The sequence below is a fragment of the Mus musculus genome, chromosome 1 (genome assembly GCF_000001635.26).
Source record: "Mus musculus strain C57BL/6J chromosome 1, GRCm38.p6 C57BL/6J".
NCBI classification, from domain to species: domain Eukaryota; kingdom Metazoa; phylum Chordata; class Mammalia; order Rodentia; family Muridae; genus Mus; species Mus musculus.
In genome coordinates this window covers 121509329-121531522 of record NC_000067.6, presented here as the reverse complement: position 1 = coordinate 121531522, position 22194 = coordinate 121509329, and the positions used below count along the sequence as shown (strand labels likewise).

The 22194-nt window shown below is 45.1% G+C and overlaps 1 protein-coding gene across 2 annotated transcripts; it reads left to right on the top strand.

Moving 5' to 3' along the window:
• Positions 1–2210: 2210 nt before the first annotated feature.
• Positions 2211–21765, top strand: Htr5b (5-hydroxytryptamine (serotonin) receptor 5B). Of its 2 annotated transcripts, none has more exons than XM_017317180.1 (2): positions 2211–4110; positions 6372–6540. In XM_017317180.1, exons 1-2 carry the CDS (start codon positions 3334–3336, stop codon positions 6483–6485), a joined length of 891 nt encoding a protein of 296 aa, XP_017172669.1. In that variant the 5' UTR covers positions 2211–3333; the 3' UTR covers positions 6486–6540. The 2 variants fall into 2 exon arrangements, with proteins under 2 accessions (XP_017172669.1, NP_034613.2); NM_010483.3 differs by lacking the exon at positions 6372–6540 and adding an exon at positions 20800–21765 and having other exon boundaries at positions 3058–4110.
• The last annotated feature ends 429 nt before the right edge of the window (positions 21766–22194 follow it).

The following is a 22194-nucleotide window of genomic DNA, read 5'->3' as shown; positions in this document are numbered from 1 at the left end:
CTACCAACGAGCAAGGGCTCCTAAGAACTGAGCCACCTCTCCAGCCCCAATGATCCCCTTAAAGATAACAAGTCTGTCTCAGAAAGCCTAAGTCGCTCAGAGTCTTTCAAGTGATAAATGGCATGACATTAAAAAACTACAAAGAGAATATATAGTAACATGAAAAATGTTAAGGGAAATGAGCGAAATAAAAAATTGATTTGGGGCATGAAAAATGTATGCGGAGAGAGGAGCAAAGGCTAAGAATAAAAACATATCATGGCTTTGGCGCAAGGTGAATTTTTCTATCTTTTAACATTCTCACTCTTTTTTCAGTAGGATGGCTAGGGTATCACTGCAAAAGTATTTCTCTTAAAGGATTCCTCTCAATTCCACAAAATAGCCCAATGTCCAGCCCGCAGTTATAGGCTGTGTGTGGCCCAGCACAGCTATGAATGTGTCCTGACACAAAATCTTTTTATCACATACCTGCAGGTCATCCCAGGAATCAGGGATGGAGCTTCTGGAAGAATCAGAGAAAAACGTTCATTTTCTTTTCAAACTAGGGCTGGGGAGATGTCTCAGCAATTAAAGCATTAGTCACACAGTTGTGAGGACTGGAATTTGGATTCCCCAGAGCCCGTGTAAATGCAGGTTGGGTGTAGTGACCTATAATGGCAGATGGAAGAGGTAGAGCTGGCAGAGAAAGCTGGCAACAGAAAATAGCCATATTATGAGAGACCTCGACTCAGTAAATAAGGTAGAAAAGAGATTGAAGCTCATTGCTGATGTCAACTGTGGCACACACACTCACACACATGTAAACATGCATACATGGGTATACACACCACACCACAGCACACCACACCACAGCACACCACACCACACAAAACAGGAATGAGGAGCTGGGGGAAGGCACTTTGCTTGCTCTAGCCTAGCAGGCCTTTCTGGGTCATCATCTTGGGAGGTCACTGACAGGGTGCAGAGGCCACTAACTCTTCCAACACATCGCTTGCTTGGCCTCCTTTGTCCCTAAAAGACCATAGGCATAGACACTGAGTTTTGTTATTGTTTGTTTTGTGACAGGCTCTTGATGACCAGGTTCAACTGGCAAAATGTATAATTACCTTTTGAGAAGAGAGTTGCTGTGAGGATTTTTCTACATCAGCTTGACCTACGGGCTTGTCTATGGGGAATTTTCTTGACTACCTCAAGTGGTATAGGAAGTCACAGCTTGAAAGAGGGCAGCACCAATCCTGGGTTTAGGTCTTGGGGTGTAGGAAAGAAGGAAAAGCTACTTGGACACTCTCCAACCCTGTATTCATTTCTCCCTGCTTGTCCCAAGCTCCTGCAGGATCCTGCAGGATCCTGGAGGATCACTGCTTAGCAATGATGGGCCACGGATAAATCCTTTCCCACTTAAGGTTGCTTTTGTTAGGGTATTTATCACAGCAACAGAAAGAAAACCAGAAAAAGTCTTGCTCATCTGGCTTTGACCTTACTTACTAGGTATAGTTATGTCTATTAGAGGTATAGCTATGCATATTACTATGAATAGCTATGTACATTAGAAGACAGCTTTGAATTTCTGATCCAACTACCTCCACCCCCACCCCCAGCCAACTGCTGGGATTGCAACCATATACACACCAGCATACGAGACTGATATGCTAGGTGAACCCTCAACCGTCTGACCTTTGTTCCAACCTTAAGGATGCTATCTCAAGTTTCTGTTTGACTCCCACCAACAGCCACAGCTTTAGAGTAATCACATTATGCTCTTAAAATAGCCAATTATTTTTACTTAAGACTTTTTCATACAATATACTTTGATATACTTTTTATTATTTGTTTGTTTGTTTGTTTGCTTGCTTCTGAGGCAGGGTTTTTCTGTGGTCCCAGCTGTCTTGGAGCTGACTGTGTAGGTCAGGCTGGCTTCAAAACTGCCTCTGCTTCCTGAGTGCTGGGATTAAAGAAAGGTGTATGCTACCACATCCAACTTGATATGCTTTTTTAAAGTATGAGACTGGGGCCTGCAAGATGGTTCACTGGGTCAAAACAGTTGGCACCAAGCCTGAAGATCTGAATTCCCTAGCTCTGAGTTCCATCCCTGGAATCCACACGGTGGACAGGAACAACTGACTTCCTTTAGTTTTTCTCTGACCTCCTCATGATCTCTCTCTCTCTCTCTCTCTCTCTCTCTCTCTCACACACACACACACACACGCACACGCACACGCACACGCACACACACACGTAAAAGTAATTTAAAGAATGAGATTGAAAATGGAATGGGGATGTTGGAGGAGGGTGAAGAGAATTTCACGTAAGTGCCGTTTTCCTTTACCCAAGGGTAAATGAGAGTAGCTGCGGGGTGGGGTGCCTGCCTATCCTGGACAAGACCCCTGCCTTCATCCCCAGCACCACAAGAAACAAAGTTGCAACAATAAAACCTCAGGTTTAAACTGGAAGAGGATAGTAGACTATTAGAAACCAAAAGGAGGTGGAGCACCTGAAGTTAGACATGGCAAGCAGGTTGGAAACTGTCCCTCTTCTAGATCTCTGTCCAACAGCTTCAGCCTGGAGTTGTTAGCATAAAACTAAGGGATAAACTGCAAGGTCCAAGAAACCCTCCCTATGAGTTGGGCACCAAGCAGCTGGGATGGAGCACAGAGCACTGAGCACCTAGCACCTAACAGCTGGGGAGCAGAACTTTCTGTTTCATGCACTCCAATATTTGGGACTCTTACTCTGGATACAGGTAGAATCAGGGCTCCAGGAAACCACAATGCCTTTGGCTGGTAGCCCAACAATGTCTCAGTGTCTAACAGAACCAACAAGTCCACTTGAGGGATCTGCGGAGGTGGTAGCTATGGAATTCCAACAGGATGTTAACAACTTTTCCCTGAGGCGACCGCTGCTAGCTTTCTCTCCGCCCCTCGGAGGTGGGAGACCGCTAGTACTGCGCTACAGCTACAGCTCCTATTGGTGGAGGCTCCAAAACTCCTCCGCCCATTTCAGCCCACACGAGGAGCCCTTTGGTTCCAGCAACCATTCAGGGAAGGTCTCTATTGAGCCCAGGCACCAGTCCCCAATCCTCTGCAGTCGGTTTGATGCGCTGGGCAAAGCTGGACTAAGGAGTCTCATCTGGAAAAGAGGGTCCACGAAAAAGGCCAAAAGAAGCGCCAAAAGGAGGCTGCAGTTTGGAAAAGGGACAAGGGTGGCGCGGTTTGGACATCTTTTTGCGTTGCTGGGCGCGCGGAGTGCCTCTCTTGCTTCTCTTGCTTCGCCACCTATCCACAGTTCATGCAACCACGGGCACATCTCCTGCCCCAGAGCCCAAGTCCCTGAATAATGGAAGTTTCTAACCTCTCAGGCGCCACTCCCGGCCTTGCCTTTCCTCCGGGACCCGAGAGCTGCAGTGACAGCCCAAGTTCCGGCAGGAGCATGGGATCCACCCCAGGTGGGCTCATCTTGCCTGGCCGCGAGCCGCCCTTCTCTGCTTTCACCGTGCTTGTGGTGACTCTACTGGTGTTGCTGATCGTTGCCACTTTCTTATGGAATCTGCTAGTTCTGGTGACTATCCTGCGTGTCCGCGCCTTCCACCGCGTGCCACATAACTTGGTGGCCTCGACAGCCGTCTCGGATGTCCTGGTGGCGGCTCTGGTGATGCCTCTGAGCCTGGTGAGCGAGTTGTCCGTTGGGCGACGTTGGCAGCTAGGCAGGAGTCTGTGCCACGTGTGGATCTCCTTCGACGTGTTGTGCTGCACCGCCAGCATCTGGAACGTGGCGGCCATCGCCCTGGATCGCTACTGGACTATCACGCGCCACCTGCAGTACACGCTGCGCACCCGGAGCCGTGCTTCTGCGCTCATGATCGCGATCACCTGGGCACTGTCCGCGCTCATTGCTCTCGCCCCGCTGCTTTTTGGCTGGGGCGAAGCCTATGATGCTCGGCTGCAGCGTTGCCAGGTGAGCCAGGAGCCCTCCTATGCTGTCTTCTCCACCTGCGGAGCCTTCTACCTGCCTCTGGCGGTGGTGCTCTTCGTCTACTGGAAAATATACAAAGCCGCCAAATTTCGATTCGGCCGCAGACGGCGGGCGGTGGTACCGCTTCCTGCCACCACGCAGGTAACAGGGACTCTTTGTGGATTTCTCGGTGTGGATGTGGGGGTGGGGGTAGTGCGGAGGAAGGGTCCTGGAAAGAAATAAAAATAGAAAATGGAAGAGTAGAACGGAGTTTGGACTTTGGTGTGTAAGAGAGGAGAGGAAATGTCGCATCTGGAGCGCGGGAGAAGGCCATCTGCTCTTGAGCTCGTGGGGTGGCTTAGCGCTTGTATTTCTAGAGAACCACCTGCGGGATATGCACCTGTGAAAATTATTTTCTAAACTTGTACATGAGAACTAGCTCTGGAGCCTCCAAACCTCGTGTGTGTGTGTGTGTGTGTGTGTGTGTGAGTGTGTGTGTGTGTGTGTGTGTGTTGTTTTGAGACGGGGTCTCATGAGGCCCAGATTGAACTCCAACTTTTTATGGAAAAGTATAACCTTGGACTTCTAATCCCAGCACTCAGGAGGCAGAAGCAAGTGGATTTCTGAGTTCGAGGCCAGCCTGGTCTACAGAGTGAGTTCCAGGACAGCCAGGGCTATACAGAGAAACCCTGTCTCGAAAAACAAAACAAAACAAAACAAACAAACAAACAAACAAAAAACCCACCGTGGACTTCTAATCCCCTGGCCTCAAGTGGAGGATTACAGGCATGCATTACCAATCTCCTTGAATTGGGGCGGGGGTGGGGTGGTGGAGGGAGAGGAAGGGAATGGAACTCCGGGGTTTCCTGTACCGGAAGCAACTCTCTACCAACTCAGCTACATCCCCAGCCTGTCTTTCTTGATAGTGATCAAGTCCTATCTACCTAGCTGGTCTTAGGCAGCCAAGACAGCTTGAGCTCTATCCCTGAGAGTTGTCCTCTGAGCTCCATGTGGACCACACATGCACACAAACTCGTAAATGTTACACACACACACACACACACACACACACACACACACACACCAATACTTAGCAGCAGTCATCATTCCTTCGATCCTGGAGTGGCTCTGTCCACATCAGGTCTGGAGTTGCCATCTTCTTGATCCTGGCTAGACTAGACTGTCCTGGACTTCTGTGGAATGTCAATTACGTTAATATAAGTAAAGAAATACCTGTAGCTGTCACTCTTTATTGTCATTGACCCCAGGTTCTTCTTCACAGTGACCAGATTCTAAAACTCTATAAGCCACTTCCCAACCCCCCCTTCTCTCTCTCTCTCTCTCTCTCTCTCTCTCTCTCTCTCTCTCTGTGTGTGTGTGTGTGTGTGTGTGTCTGTGTGTCTGTGTGTGTCTGTGTCTATGTGTGTGTGTCTCTGTGTGTGTCCCTTTGTTTACTTATCCCAATCCCAGAGATGTCTCCTGGAGATTTGGGAGAGAGAACCTGGGTTGTAGTTTCCATTCCAGACATCCATTAATACTTGTGTGTCTCCTTTTCCTCATTTTTAAACACGTAGGTTACTAGTTTTTAACAATTGAATATTTTTAAGGCAGGGTCTCAGGTATTGCAAGCTGGCATGGAACTTCCTGAGTGACAAAGGATGACCTTGAAATTCTGATCCTTCCTCCTTCACCCCCAAAAGTGTGGAAGTCAGAGGCAGTACCACCATTCCTGCTTTGTGTGGTTCTGGGAATGAAACCTACAGCTTTATGCATGCTGGGCAAGCATTCTACCAACTGAGTCACACCCCCAGTCTTCCCCCGAGGAAGACCCCACCAACTGAAGAACACAAAGATAACTACATTGTCCTGGTCATGATGAGCGGCTGACCACCAGTCTAGCTGAATCAAGGAGCTGCAGGTTTAAAGAGAGACCCTGCCTGGAACTATGATAGGGAGCAAACATACCCATGTGCACATACACACAAATACAAAAGGGTCAAAATGAACAAGCTAAGAAAGGCTGTTGTTTGTCTTACTTTTCCAAGTCAGCTCAGATACTAGGCTACCAGACATGTATATGAGCTTTTAAAAGTAGATTCATTTCAGTTTAATTAAATGGCAGAGGAATTTTTTTTTTTTAGCACAAAACAGGAATGTCAAGTCTATAATTGGAAAGTGCTGGAAAGGAGAGCTTTATTCAGAATTAATGATGTTCTTTGAAAGGTCCCTCGGAAATGCCTGGGGTGATTATAGCTTCTCTGTCTGGTTGCAGGGGGAGCCTGACTTTTAATAGCTACATCAATCCAGTTATGCACCTAGGAAAATCACAGTGGAATGGATGCCCAGAAGGCTTGCCAAGTCTGATTTTATTCCTTATTTTGGTAGAAGAAACAGTCTTTATTATCATTATTATTATTTTTTAGGTTTGGTTTTGCATTGCTGCGGATCAAGCCCAGGACCCTGTACATGCCAGGCAAGCACACTGCCACTTAGTGTCATCCCACGCCTTTACCATTTGCTTCAGACAGCCCATTTAGACAGCAGATATGAAGAGATGGCTTATCAGAAGTAGTCTGTGATGGGGAGAGAGAATTCCAGCCGGTAGGTCCAGCACTGTGCTGAGTTATTCTTTAGTGGTAGGGCCTGTGGAAAGCTTTCCTCCACTCTGGGTCTCAACTTCTAAAACACAGAGCATTATCTCCTTCGTGGTTTGAAAGTGAAATGTCTCCCTTAGGCTCATAGGTTTCAACACCTGGCTCCCAGCTGGGGATGCTATTTGGGAAGGTTGCGAAGAGGCAGAGCCTACCCAGAAGAAATGGGTCATGGGAAATGACCTCTGATCTCCCAGCTCTTCTTTTCTCCCACATTCTGCTTCCTGGCTGAGGCTGCAGTTAGACCAGGCACCGCCTCCTCTTAGCATCATAGTTTCCCACCATGACGAAGCAATGGTTGTCCTGGAACTCTATGTAGATCAGGTTGGCTTTGAACTCACAGATATCTGCCTGTCTCTGCCCGCCAAGAGCTGAGGTAAAAGGTGTGCTCCTCCACATATAGCTGATGATTAGTTTTCCACTGTCAACTCAACAGAGGAATGGATACAAAAAATGTGGTACATTTACACAATGGAGTACTACTCAGCTATTAAAAAGAATGAATTTATGAAATTCCTAGGCAAATGGATGGACTGGAGGGCATCATCCTGAGTGAGGTAACACAATCACAAAAGAACTCAAATGATATGTACTCACTGATAAGTAGAAATTACCCCAGAAACTTAGTATATCCGAGATATAAGATACAATTTGGAAAACACATGAAACTGAAAAAGAACGAAGACCAAAGTGTGTACACTTTGCCCCTTCTTAGAATTGGAAACAATCACCCATGGAAGGAGTTACAGAGACAAAGTTTGGAGCTGAGACAAAAGGATGGACCATCTAGAGACTGCCATATCCAGAGATCCATCCCATAATTAGCCTCCAAATGATGACACCATTGCATACACTAGCAAGTGTTTGTTGCAAGGACCGTGATATAGCTGTCTCTTGTGAGACTAGGCCGGGGCCTAGCAAACACAGAAATGGATGCTTACAGTCAACTATTGGATGGATCACAGGGCCCCCAATGGAGGAGCTAGAGAAAGTATCCAAGGAGCTAAAGAGATCTGCAACCCTGTAGGTGCAACATTATGAACTAACCAGTACCCCGGAGCTCTTGGCTCTAGCTGCATATGTATCAAAAGATGGCCTAGTCGGCCATCACTGGAAAGAGAGGCCCATTGGACTTGCAAACTTTATATGCCCCAGTATAGGGGAATGCCAGGGCCAAAAAATGGGAATGGGTGGGTAGGGGAGTGTGCGGGGGTGGAGGACTTTTGAGATAGCATTGGAAATGTAATTGAGGAAAATACGTAATAAAAAAAAAAGAATAACGTGGAAAGAGAGTCTTAATTGAGAGATTGTCTAGACCAGGTTAGCCCATGGCATGTTTTCTAGGGATTGTCTAAAGTTAATTGATGTCAGAAGATCCAGGTCATGTTTGCAGGCCCCATTCCCTAGACAGTAGTCCTAAACTGTGTAAGAGAGGAAAGCAAGTGAGCGAGCAAGCCCGCACGCAGTTATCTCTCTTTGCTCTTGCACACGCAAGGGCATTTTATCCCAACAGAAATGAAACCAGGATCCACAGGATCCTAGTACCTTACTGACTAAACTAGTAATATCTCCCCTCCTCCATGAATGTAATCCAACCTCAGTGAGTGTACTTCCACTTTCCCCTTCTAAGCATTAACCTCAGTGGTCTTTAGCTTTGCAGAGCTACCAAACTCTCAGACTCAACAACAAGATTCACCTAAACGTGAGAACTGTAACAAGTGTACCTTGCCCAAGGGTTTAGCCAAACTGTATATTTGTGTGTACGTATGTGTGTGTGCACATGTATGTATGTGTGTGTGAATATATGTGTGTATGTATGCATTGTGTATGTGTGCATGTGGTGTGTGTATGTGTGTATATTTTACCACACTTATGGGATGGCTTGGCTTATTTGTATCAAACCCACTGTGTTCTGCTTTTATTTTGACAAGAAAATGTTCTTGTTTGCACAATTTCTTCTACACATGAGGAAGAGTTGAGAAACTTTCCTTTTTTGGGTTGTCAGGCATGATAGACATCCTCTGTGCTATGGTGGGTGATATTTTGGGGTGAAGTTTGGAGTTTAGCAGTTGCAGAGCAGACAAAGCCTTGGGTGTTCCATGCCTTGGTCTGGCATCTTTGATTAGAAATAGCTACTCCAGAGGTTAGGGAGGTTGCTCAGTCAACAAACTGCCTCCACTGGGAGAACAGGACCTGAGTTGGGCCCCCCAGAATCATGAAAATTGGCTGAGAGTAGTTGTGTTCACCTATAATCCCAGGGAGATGGAGATGGAGATGGAGATGGAGATGGAGATGGAGATGGAGATGGAGATGAGTGGATTCCCGGGACTCACTGGCCAGCCTCGCTACTTGGTTAGCTCCAGGTCATTGCAAAAACCCACAAAAAGGACATGATGTAGCTAGAACCTCATTTTATGCATTCCGTTTAGCCTGTCTACAGTCGGGAGTGGCCCTTTCTGCTACTGGTGTCTTGTTGATTGATGTTCAAGAAGTTTTAGACTTGGAGGCATTTTGGATTTTTTGTTTGTTTGTTTTGTTTTGTGTTTTTGTTTTTTGTTTTTGTTTGTTTGTTTTTGTTTTGCAGTAGAGTTTCTGGTCCTGTAAGATCACACAGGGTTGATCTTGTGATATTGTGATCATGTGAGGATGCTAGTGGTGTTTTGTTCAAGTGGTTAGTGCTCCATCACCAAGTAAGTTACTCTGGCTGGCCAGCCAAACCCCAGGGATCCACCAGTCTCTGCCACCACGCCCACCCCGCCCCACCCGCTTTGTCCTACTGGTTTTTGATGGGCATCATATTTTGAACTGAAAAAGTCAAAATGAATTATCTAAATTGACGCCTCTCTCTCTTTCTTTCCCCCTCTCTCCCTCTCTTTCTCTCTTTCTCTCACTCTCTCCCTCTCTTTCTCTCTCTCCCTCCATACCTTCCTACCTCCCTTTCTTTCCTTACTGACCACTGAACCTAGAGCTTCCTGTATGCCATCTAAACTTTACCACTGAGTTAAAACCCCGCCCTTCCTATTTTCTTCGAGGTTGCTTGGGGAGGGGGGGTTCCTTCCCTTCCAGCCCCCTGTAAGAAGTGCTGTGCTCAGAGGGAAAGCTGTGGATTGAGCTTCTGATAGGGCAAGAGGAGACTGGGCTCACTGCTTCCCTGGTGGAGCTGGTCTGTTTTAAATGAATGGATTTAATCAGTAGACTTTTGTTTTCTACTTCTCTTCCCTCCGGATCTCTTTGAACTTAACTCACCCCATCCATTTCTTACACTTTCGATTCTATTGTGGACAGACTGAAGTGCCTCGAGGTTCTCTACAAGGGAAGAAAAATGTCTGGGAAAGTGCCCACTAATAAGCACTTCCTGAGTGGGAGGAGGAGGGAGAGGGCAGCCACTTTCTTCCTCCATGCATGCTGTTCCTCTCTAAAGGGATGGCTAAGCTCTCCTGGCCGGATTTCAGGATACAGCTCCTTATCCCTTAGACCTTTGTGGTACCTGATGTTGATGTTGGACTGTGCTATGCCATGGACCAGTCTTGTCTCTCCCAGAGGCCTTGATTTTCATTTTGGTCCTTTTTGTAATTTTGTCCCCTGCCTCCAAGCCAAGGAGTGAGTACAGGTCCTTGGGCAGCGGCTGCTTTCTTCTTTCTTTCTTTCTTTCTTTCTTTCTTTCTTTCTTTCTTTCTTTCTTTCTTTCTTTCTTTCTTTCTTCTTCTTTTCTTCTTCTTTCTTCTTCTTTTCTTCGTCCTTCTTCTTCTTCTTCTTGTTCTTGTTCTTCTTCTTCTTCCTCTTCCTCCTCCTCCTCCTCCTCCTCCTCCTCCTCCTCCTTCTTCTTCTTCTTCGTGAAAAAAAGTGTATATTTAGAATTAGCCTTGTGGACTCAGTTTAGATGATCCAAATTTTGTTGGCAACATCTAGGGTATCATAATCAGGAGCCAAACAAACACAAGCCTTCTTCTCTCCATCAGGCCTTATCAGGGTATTGACTTTGGCCACATCAATGTCATAGAGTTTCTTGAAGGTCTATTTCATCTAATGCTTGTTGGCTTTGACATCCACAATGAACACAAGAGTGTTGTTATCCTCTTTTTTCTTCATGGCTGTCTTGGTGGTCAGTGGGAATGTGATGATAGCATAGTGGTCAAGCTTGTTTCTCCTGGGCGCACTCATTCAAGGATATTTTGGCTGCCTCTGGAGTTGCAGGGTCTTGGGCTCCCAGAAGGTGGGTGACATTCGGATCTTCTTCTTTTTGTGGCTGTGGATGCCTTTCAGCACTGCCTTCTTGGCTTTCAAGGCTTTCACTTTGGCTTTGGGATGGGCAGGAGCTTCCTTCTTCGCTTTCGGCGCCATCTTTGGTCCTTGGGCTTCTTAGGCAAGTTCTCCTCCCCCAACAGAGTTTCACCGTGTAGCTCTGCCTGGCCTAGAACTCTATGTAGACCAGGCTGTCCTCAAACCCACAAAGATCCACCTGCCACTGCCTCTCAAGTGCTGGGAGTAAGGAAGGTGCCATCACAGCTAACACAACTTTTCTAAAGAGAAGGCTGACATGCATCCCACTGCTGGACACTGGGAAAAGTTGGAACACTTTTAAAAGCTCGTTATAGATGGGGTGGCTCTCAGCTGGCTCTTCAGAATATATGTGTTTGTAATCCCAGAAGAAAGAGACTCCCGTGTGGGGGTTGGGGTGGGAAGAATGTTTCTTAGACTCTTTGAGACAAGGTCTTTTTTGATCCACCTGTCTCCTCCTCCCTATCCCTAGAATCATAAGTACAAGCTATATACTTATGGGTCCCTCCCTCCCTCCCCTTTCCTTCCTTCCTTTTCTTTCTTTTTCTTTTAAGAGGTGAATTTAGAGGCTTGGACTTGGGTCCTCTCACTGTCAAGGCAAGCACTTTCCCAACTGAACTGTCTCCCTAGCATCCTGTTTTACTGCTGAAATTGTCCATTTATAGTCTCTATTTGGGTGACATGTGGAGTGGCTGCTGGGGTGCCACTGCCAAAGGAAAAGCCTCTTCTTTTGGCCAGATTTTCACGCATCTATGTTTAGGCTGATTTAGTGATTGTTCCAAACAAACTAAGGTAGGGAAGAGGGAGCAGGAGGCAGCATCTGAAAGTAGGCCTAGAAAAATTCTGACTGCAAAGCCAGGCCACCTTTAGTGCTTGACTTTAGGGGTGCTGCTCCATGTGAGAGAAGATGGACAAGTAGACATGCTGAGAACAGAATCCAGTGCCTTCAGTCCTGTGATGGTCCTGATAGTTATACCCAGTTGGGTCTGGGAGAAGAAATGGAAACAGTTATTACTTGACAGCTTGTTGCCTCTGCATCTTCCAAAAAGGAAGAGAGAGGCAGACGCAAGCCATTGTGCTATGGCACCAAGCTATTGGTTAAGCAGCTATTTCCTGGGTACTGCCAGGGAACAGGTGCTGATACTAAGTAGCTCCTGTAGTAAGATCTAGTTTCTTCCTCTGTTTCAGACAGCACACACATAACCACCCAAATTGCTAGCTATAAAAGGAAAAAGTAAGGTCTTAATTCAGGGAGTCATGGATGAGTTCAGAGGATCATGGGAGAGTTCTTTGAGGACTAATAACTTAAGAGGCAAACAGAAGTGTGTGTGTGTATGTATGTGAGAGAGGGAGAGAGACAGAGAGAGACAGAGACGGACAAAGACAAAGACAGAGAGAATATGCAGAAATGGTAGCTAATGATTATTTTGCCTATATATATATGGATGGGGTTTTGGTGTTTTGTTTTGTTTTTTCCCGAGACAGGGTTTCTCTGTATAGATCTTGGCTGTTCTGGAACTCACTCTGTAGACCAGGCTGGCCTCAAAGTCAGAAATCCACCTGCCTCTACCTCCCAAGTGCTGGGATTAAAGGCGTGCGCCACCACTATGCATGGGTGTGTATTTGCTAGTTTCCAAGTGTGGATGTATCTACAGGTGTGTGCCTGTGATTGTGGAAGCCAGGAGTTGATGTTGGGTGTCTTGGTTGATTGCTCTCTACCATATATAGTGAGACAGGGTCTCTCATTTGAACCTAGAGCTTGCTGATTTCGACAGTCTAGCTAGCCAGCTTGCTCAAGGGATCTGCCTTCTCCATCTCCCTTGCTAGGATTACAGTGGGTTGTCATGCCTGGCCAGTGTTTACATGGGTGCTAGGAATCTGAACTTGTGTGGCAAGAGCTTTATCCACTGAGTCATCTCCCTCATCTATTAACTAATTTATGATACAAAGGCATTTAGAGTTTGTTTTTTAATCTAGGCAAAGCAGAATCATTACATTATTTATAAGGAATCCATTTACCATAGCAATTATACAATATAGTGCAGTGTTAATGTGGACAGACTGTCTGTCCCTTTAGAGCAGACTTTGTAAGGGCCAGGACTGTGTCTGCTCCATTGGTGGCAGAAATTCCACTCTCAGTCTCCACCATGAATAGGGGATGGGCGAATGAATGTGGGGGCAGAGGGCTTCTCTGGACATGGAACATGGATCCAATGCTCATCTTCCTTGAAGCCTTGGTGAGGCTGAAGACTTTCATCAGCCTGCTTCACTGATGGGCTACCAGGCTTGAACAGACAGAGGAGCTTGCCCAGGCTCAACGGCAGTCTGCCACAAGAGCTTTCGTTCTTGTCGTCAAGCCTTTATTTTTTCTTCTAAAGAATCTTTAGACTTTACCTTAATCAATGTTTTGAATAGATTTTTTCACCATTTTTTTAAGGAATATGATAGGTTCTAAATTTATGGGGGCCTCCTCTTTCTTAACTCTTGTTGTTAACATTTATATATAAACGAATAAATATTTAAATCCAGCTGAGTTCATTCATTGTTGACTGTGTGTAAGTTTCTAGGGCTGACCGATTGCGACTAGATAACCAATCAGAGGCGCATTCCTGGGTATGACTGCTTCCTCCTCTCTCAGCATTGTTAATTGCTTGTGGCTCATCATCTAGGGATGGGACCCATGGGCTTCCTCAGCCCATGTTGGCATACCAACTATTGTTGGAATTGTTCACCTCTTGTTCAGGCAGCTATCTTGTTGACATTCTGTGGGTAAAGCTTGCCTGTCATAGCAAGAAGGCAGAGAGTTACAGCAGACTTCCTGGTTCTCTGGCTCTTCCAATCTTTCCACCTTCTTTTCTTCCATGTTCCCTGAGCCTTAGGTACAGGAGCTGTGTTGTAGACCTAGCAATTGGAGCTGAGAATCACATGGTTATGCAAATTGTTATTTGCATTTTGAGTAGTTGTAGCTTCCAATAATGATCTCCTGCTGCTGTAAAAAGGAGCTTCTTTGATGAGGGATGAGGTCCACACTTCTCTGGTCCCTACCCTTTGTGCTCTGTTATCTCACTCTTTGAGACAGGGTCTCCAGTATTTCAAGGAGACCTCAAACTCATGATGTAGTTGAGGATAACCGATCCTTCGGCCTCTATCTCCTGACTTCTGGGATCACAGGTGTGTGCCGCAGGCCTGGATTGTATGGTGCTGGAACAGAACCAAAGGGCTGAGTGCAGGCTTGGAAGGTACCCTACTAGCAGAACCAGGCTAGCTACACACTTTTAATAGATGTTTAATGGCATCTGAGGTTTTGATTTGCACTGATCAGATGGCCCATGGTTTTATAACATGTATATCTTCTAAAACTACATTTATTTATTATTTATGTTTGCTTGTTTGTTTATGAGGTGTATATGTGTAGGTCAGAGAAGAACTCTTTGTGGTCCATTCTCACGACTTTGTGGACCTCGGGCATCAAATTTAGATCCTTGGTATCTTAGTTATGGTTTCTATTGCCGTGAAAAGACACAAAGACCACGGGAATTTTTATAAAGGAAAACATTTAATTTGGAGCTGGCTTACAGGTTCAGAGATTAGTCCATTATCGTCATGACAGGACGCAAGGTGGTGCTCAGGCAGACATGGTGCTGGAAAAGTAGCTGAGAGTTCTACATCTGGATCAGTAGGCAGCAGGAAGAGAGAGAGAGAGTGCCACTGGGCCTGGCTTGAGCTTCTGAAACCTCAAAGCCCACTCCTAGTGACACACTTCCTCCAATAATGCCTCTCCCTATGGACCTACAGGAGCCATTTTATTTTTTGGAAGTTTATAAATTAATTTGCAATTTTTTCCTCATTTACATTTTCAATGCTATCCCAAAGGTCCCCCATACCCACCCCTCCAATCCCCTACCCACCCACTCCTCCTTTTTGGCCCTGGCATTCCCCTGTACTGGGGCATATACAGTTTGCAAGTCCAATGGGTCTCTCTTTGCAGTGATGGCCAACTAGGCCATCTTTTGATACATATGCAGCTAGAGACAAGAGCTCCGGGGTACTGGTTAGTTCATATTGTTGCTCTAGCTATAGGGTTGCAGTTCCCATTAGCTCCTTGTGTAATTTCTCTAGCTCCTCCATTGGGGGCCGTGTGAACCATCCAATAGCTGACTGTGAGCATCCACTTCTGTGTTTGCTAGGCCCCAGCATAGTCTCACAAGAGAGAGCTATATCTGGGTCCTTTCAGCAAAATCTTGCTAGTGTATGCAATGGTGTCAGCATTTGGAAGCTGATTATGGGATGGATCCCTGCATATGGCAATCACTAGATGGTCCATCCTTTCGTCACAGCTCCAAATTTTGTCTCTGTAACTTCTTCCATAGGTGTTTTGTTCCCATTTCTAAGAAAGGGTAAAGTGTCCACACTTTGGTCTTCGTTCTTCTTGAATTTCATGCATTTGGCAAGTTGTATCTTATATCTTGGGTATCCTAAGTTTCTGGGCTAATATCCACTTACCAGTGAGTACATATTGTGCGAGTTCCTTTGTGATTGGGTTACCTCACTCAGGATGATACCCTACAGGCCCATCCATTTGCCTAGGAATTTCATAAATTCATTTTTTTAAATAGCTGAGTAGTATTCCATTGTGTAAATGTACCACATTTTCTGTATCCATTCCTCTGTTGAGGGGCATCTGGGTTCTTTCCAGCTTCTGGCTATTATAAACAAGGCTTCTATGAACATAGTGGAGCATGTGTCCTTCTTACCGGTTGGGACATCTTCTGGATATATGCCCAGGAGAGGTATTGCGGGATCCTCCGGTAGTTCTATGTCCAGTTTTCTGAGGAACCGCCAGACTGATTTCCAGAGTGGTTGTACAAGCTTGCAATCCCACCAACAATGGAGGAGTGTTCCTCTTTCTCCACATCCTCGCCAGCATCTGCTGTCACCTGAGTTTTTGATCTTAGCCATTCTGACTGGAGTAAAGTGGAATCTCAGGGTTGTTTTGATTTGCATTTCCCTGATGATTAAGGATGTTGAACATTTTTTCAGGTGTTTCTCTTCCATTCGGTATTCCTCAGGTGAGAATTTTTTGTTCAGCTCTGAGCCCCATTTTTTAATGGGGTTATTTGATTTTCTGGAGTCCACCTTCTTGAGTTCTTTATATATATTGGATATTAGTCCCCTATCCGATTTGGGATAGGTAAAGATCCTTTCCCAATCTGTTGGTGGCCTTTTAATTCAAATCACCACATTCGGGCTTGACATCGAGTATCCACTGTGCCATTTTGCCAGCCAAAGATATGTAGAGCTATAATTTTTTTAGTGATGTATCTGTTAAAAGTTTCTTTTTCTATTTTAAAATAGGTTGTTTTAAATTCTTTTTTGCATGTGTGTATGTACATTTGCATGAGTGTATATGTATGTTTGCATGTGTGTGGGCACAAATGTTTATATAGGTGCAAATGAAGTTGACAGTGGGTATTGAGATAGGGTCTCCCAATGAACTCAGCTCAGCTTTTGGCTCTTCCTTTTATTATTTTAAATCATATGTGTTAGGTATACACATGTGTGTACAGTGCCAAGGAGGCTAGCAGAGGGTGATGAATTTCCTGGAACTGGAGTTAGAATGAGCCACCTGATATGGGTAATGAAAACCAAATCCGATCCTCTGCAGAAGTAGTAAGTGTACTTAACCACTGAGACATTTCTCCATCTGTCAGCTGGCCTTGCTATCCAGCTGAGGGATTCAGCTGGCCTTGCTATCCAGCTGAGGGATTCAGCTGGCCTTGCTATCCAGCTGAGGGATTCAGCTGGCCTTGCTATCCAGCTTGCCCAGGTGATGTGGTCCATTTTTGCCTGGGCTGGAATTACAGACCAGTCTCGATGTCTACCTGCCATTTCTGTGGGTTCTGGGGAATGTGTACTTGCTTCCACACATGCAGGCAAGTACTTTACCCATTGAACCATCTTCTCAGCCCAGCTCACACTCATGAGTTTTAAAACTCTTTGTATATTTTAGATAATGGCCTTTTATTTGCTGACTTGTTTGTCTTCTTATTTCTCCTCAGACTGTCTTTTCATCCTCTTGACAATGTTTTCCACCGAGCAAAGAATTTTTTTCAATTTTTATTAGATATTTTCTTCATTTACATTTCAAATGCTATCCCAAAAGTCCCCTAGACCCTCTCCCCGCCCTGCTCCCCTACCCACCCACTCCCACTTCTTGGCCCTGGCATTCCCCTGTACTGAGAGGCATATAAAGTTTGCAAGACCCATGGTCCCGACTAGGCCATCTTCTGCTACATATGCAGCTAGAGACATGAGCTCTGGGGGTACTATTAGTTCATATTGTTGTTCCACCTATAGGGTTGCAGACCCCTTAGTTCCTTCGGTACTTTCTCTAACTCCTTCATTAGGGGCCCTGTGTTCCATCCAATAGATGACTATGAGCATCCACTTCTGTATTTGCCAGGCACTGGCATAGCCTCATGAGAGACAGCTATATCAGGGTCCTTTCAGCAAAATCTTGCTGGCATATGGAATAGTGTCTGTGTTTGGTGGCTGATTATGGGATGGATTCCCAGGTGGGGCAGTCAGAGCAGAGAATTGATGCATTGATGTGTAGCACATTGATTCTTTCCTTAATGATTATATCAAAAAATCCCCATAAACCCAAAATTATCTAGATTTTCTCCAGAACTATTTCCTAAAAATTTATGTTTACTCTGATCCATTTTGTAGTTTGTTTTATGAAGGTAGGGAGGATTTTTAGTTGTTGCAACTGCACTTGTTTAAAACACTTTTTTGTTTGTTTGTTTGTTTTTCAAGACAGGATTTCTCTGTGTAGCCCTGGCTGTCCTGGAACTCAATCCTCCTGCCTCTGCCTCCTGAGTGCTGGGATTAAAGGCGTGCGCCACCACCGCCCGGCTGTTTAAAACACTTTTATCCATGGTATTACCTTTGCTCCCATGTCACAGATCAGCTGACTATATGTCTTAATTTCATTTCTATTGCTTTCAGAAAATACCCAACAAAAAAACAACTTTGGAGGGCTGGAGAGATGGCTCAGAGGTTAAGAATACTGGCTGCTCTTCCAGTGGTCCTGAGTTCAATTCCCAGCAATCACATGTATAATGAGATCTGGTGTTCTCTTCTGACCTGCAGGCATGCATACATGTGGGCAGAACACTGTTTACATAATAAATAAATACATACATCTTAAAAAAAAACTATGGAGAGAAATGGGTTATTTTAGCTTCCAGTTCTGGGTTCCAGCACATTATAGTGGGAGAAATCAAGACAAAAGGAACTTAAAACAATTGGGTACATCACATCTTCAGTCAAGAGCAGAGAGAAGTGAATGAGTGCATGCTAACCACTGTGCACTCATTTTCTCTACTCTCACACAGTCTAGGACTCAAACCACATACTGCCTGAAGTGTGATGGGTCTTCCCATGTCATTTAATGTCAAAACGACAATCTCTCACGGACATGCCTAAAGGGCAATGTCATCTAGACAATCCCTCATTGAGATTCTTTGCCAAGTGATTGTGGATTGCATCATGATGAATATATATACATATATATATATACATATATATATATGTGTGTGTGTGTATATATATATATATATATATATATAATTTATATATATTAATATTATTGGGCTCTCCATGTTCTATTTATCTACTGTATTTCTATGTTCTTCTGCCAATATAACATACTCTTGGTTACTAAAGCTTTATAGTATGTTTTTTAAAAGATTTTTATTTTTAATGTATGACACGTCTCTGTGTAACTATGTATCTGCAAGTGTGCACAAAGACCAGAACAAGGCATCACATCCCCTGTAACTGAAGCTATTGGTAATTATGAGCTGCTTGGCACAGTGCTGGAAACTGAACCCCAGATCTCTGGAAGAGCAGTGCGCTCTCTTAACCACTGAGCTGTAGATCCAGCCCCTTTATTAGTATGTTTTGAGGTGGAGTAATAATGATAATCCCCCAAGTTTGTGGTTCTCCTTCAATACTGCCTATGTAGATTTCTACCTTAGGAAGCAAGATGGAAAGAAAAAATTCTAAAGGAAGAGTCAGAATAGAAATTTTAAAAGCTAGAAATCAATGGAGAAAAATCAATAAATCCTAAAACTATTTTTAAAAAGTGATCCATTACAAAGTAAAATTTGGGAAAGGCTAAGGAAAAAGAAATGTCAGTAATTTCAGAAATGAAAAGGAGGACAGCATTACAGATCCCATATTCATTAAAGATAAACAGAGCCTGGGGAGACAGCTAAGTGGGCAAAATGCTTGCGGTACATTCTGGATACCCTTTGTCAACTAGACGAAAACCTAGATTCACCTAGGAAGAGGGAACCTCATATAAACAAATGCCTCAGTATCACTGATCTGTGGTCATCCCTGTGAGAAACTGTCTTGATTGGTGATGGATGTTGGAGGTCCTAGACCACTGTGGGCCACACCCTCCCTAGATAAGCCTCCTTCCTCCATGGGTTCTCTTCAGTTCCTGTTTTGTTCCTGCCCTGACTTAGGGATTGGCAGTTAACATGGAAGTGTAAGCTAAATAAACCCTTTCCTCCTAAAGTTGCTTTTTGTGAGAATGTTTGATCACAGCAACAGAAAAGCAAACTGGGACACCATGCAAGGTTGACCATCTGAGTTCAAGCTCCAGATTCCACATCAAACTTATTTGGTGTCAGTGTCTTGGACTGTGAACTTCACTCACGCTTACTATGGGTCTCACCTCTCCTCATGTGGGACTGTGAAGTTAAAAGGTATTTGAGTTTAATGTTTATCTTCTCCAAGGTAGGTTAGATTTCTCCTGATGCTAAGCTTTGTCCGGAACAATAAAATGATCTGATGGGTTTCAAAACAGATCTTCCGTTCACTGCAGGAAGCACAAACTGACCCCATCATGCTGGTGGCTTCCAGCACAGGGCAGAACTCCTGACAGTGCAAACATATAGAAGTGTGTATTTCACTCCCCAAGTCCTTTCCTTCCTTCCTCCTGTGGTGGTCTGGTTTGTTTGTGTGTGTGCCCATGTATACGTGGAGGCCAAAGTTGAGGTTATGTATCTTCCATAGTCCCTTTCCACCTTGTTTCTTAAAATAATAGATGTGTATATGTCTGTGTGAGAGAATATGTAGCCATGCCTGTGTGTAGATGAAGGCATCCTCTATTACATCTGTTCCTTTAAGACAGGGTCTCTCCCTGAACCTGGGCCTCATTTTCTCAGCTGGGCTGGAAGCCAGCAGGCTCAGCAATCCTTTTGTCTCCACCCCCTCAGATCCGATGTTGCAGGCACACGAAGGATGCTGGGATCTAAACTACAATCTTTAGGATTGTACTGCTGAGCCATCATCTGAACTGCTGAGCCACCTTCCAGCTCTCTTCACCTTGTTTTGTTTTGTTTTGTTTTGTTTTGTTTTGTTTTAAACAGGGTCCCTCATTGACCCTGGAACTCACCAGTTTGGCTAGACTGGATGGATAATGAACCAGAGAGATCCTCTTGTGTCCACCTCCCCAGCACTCCCCATTACAAGCATATGTCACCATGCCTGAGATTTTCAGATGGGTTCGGGGGATTCAACTCTGGTCCTCATCTTGCCTAGCAAACACATTATTAAATGCATCGCCACATCCAGAGATTTTGGCATCTAGATATGGCCACACCGAGCTTCTGGCGCCTTGCCAGTCATATTTACAATTTTCTGCCCTGGTGCACTGGTTCCTGCTTGTGGCTGCCTGTTCCCCTCAGCCGTGAGTCTCTGGATTCACGGTGTTCTATCTTTTAAACAGCACCTGAGCCTTGTGGCCTCAATTCTCTGATAGAACTGAGAATCGCTTTTTTTTTTCCAGTTCAGCTTATTGCCCTGTTCTGTGACTTTAATTCTGTATCTCCTTTGTTTCAAGGCAAAGGAAGCACCTCCAGAGTCTGAGATGGTGTTCACAGCCCGTCGCCGAGCAACAGTAACCTTCCAGACAAGCGGAGACTCGTGGCGGGAGCAGAAGGAGAAGCGGGCAGCCATGATGGTCGGGATCTTGATTGGCGTGTTTGTGCTTTGTTGGATCCCCTTCTTCCTGACGGAGCTCATCAGCCCGCTCTGTGCCTGCAGCCTGCCACCCATCTGGAAAAGCATATTCCTGTGGCTTGGATATTCCAATTCGTTCTTCAACCCCTTGATTTACACTGCCTTTAATAAGAATTACAACAATGCCTTCAAGAGCCTCTTTACTAAGCAGAGATAAGAAGGGCTGGGGAGAGAAAAGGGAAGACCTGGGAAGAGAAAGGGGACCTGTGATCCTCATTTCACCCGAGACCTTCTCCCCACCACCCACGGCCCGATGATGACACTCCAAAAGTCATACCATTGGGCCTGGAACGTTGAAGAGTTCTCATGGAGGTTGGCAACTGTTTGGCAAACACACCCATGCCTTCTACAGAAGGACGTGACAGACATTATTAGTGAATTGTGCTCCATTTCTGCACTAGGCAGAAACCCTGCCAAACACTTTCAGGATAGATTTTAGGTATTGGTGAGCATTTGTTAGACCTCACATGTGACAAAGTTGATTTGCTTTTCCATTATTTAGTACTGTGTCCTCTCTCAGGAGTTTCCTGAGTCTGTCTCCTTGACACAGCCTTTCCTCTATCCCTTATCCATCAGAGGAGTTTCCCTTTCTTAGCCTCCTATACAACCTCCACAGGACAATGATTCTCAGCTTAGAAGCGGGCCTCACCTGAAGCTTTGATAAAACGTGTTCCACGCAGGTGTCTTCAAGATGGCTCAGTAGGTGAAGGCACCTGCCCCTGAGCCTGGTGGCCTGCTTTTGATGGAGACACACGTAATGGAAGGAAAGGAAAAAAAAAAAAAAAAACTAACTGTTGCAAGTTGTCTCTAACCTCCAGATATGTGCCAACAGTCCTCACCCCCATGTGCACACAAAATAATAAACAAGACATATTTGAAAATAGAAAAAGTGTTCAGTAATTCATACTGACTGGATCAGACTCTCAAAGAGGTTTGGTGGTTTAGTGTTGAAACATCTTCATGTTTTTTCTGTTTTGTTTTTGTTGTTATTTTTTTGCAGATAGGGTCTCCTCTGTAGCCCTGGCTGGGCTGGGACTTATCATGTAGACCAGGCTGGCCTCTAACACACACAGATTCATCTGCCTCTGCCTCCCCAGTGCTGGGATTAAAGGCATGCGCCAACACTGCCCGACTTAGTTTAGCAGTAGTTGTAATTCCTCTCTGGGGTTAATGTAGATTGTCAGCTTGACAGGATTCAGAATCACCATGGAAAGAG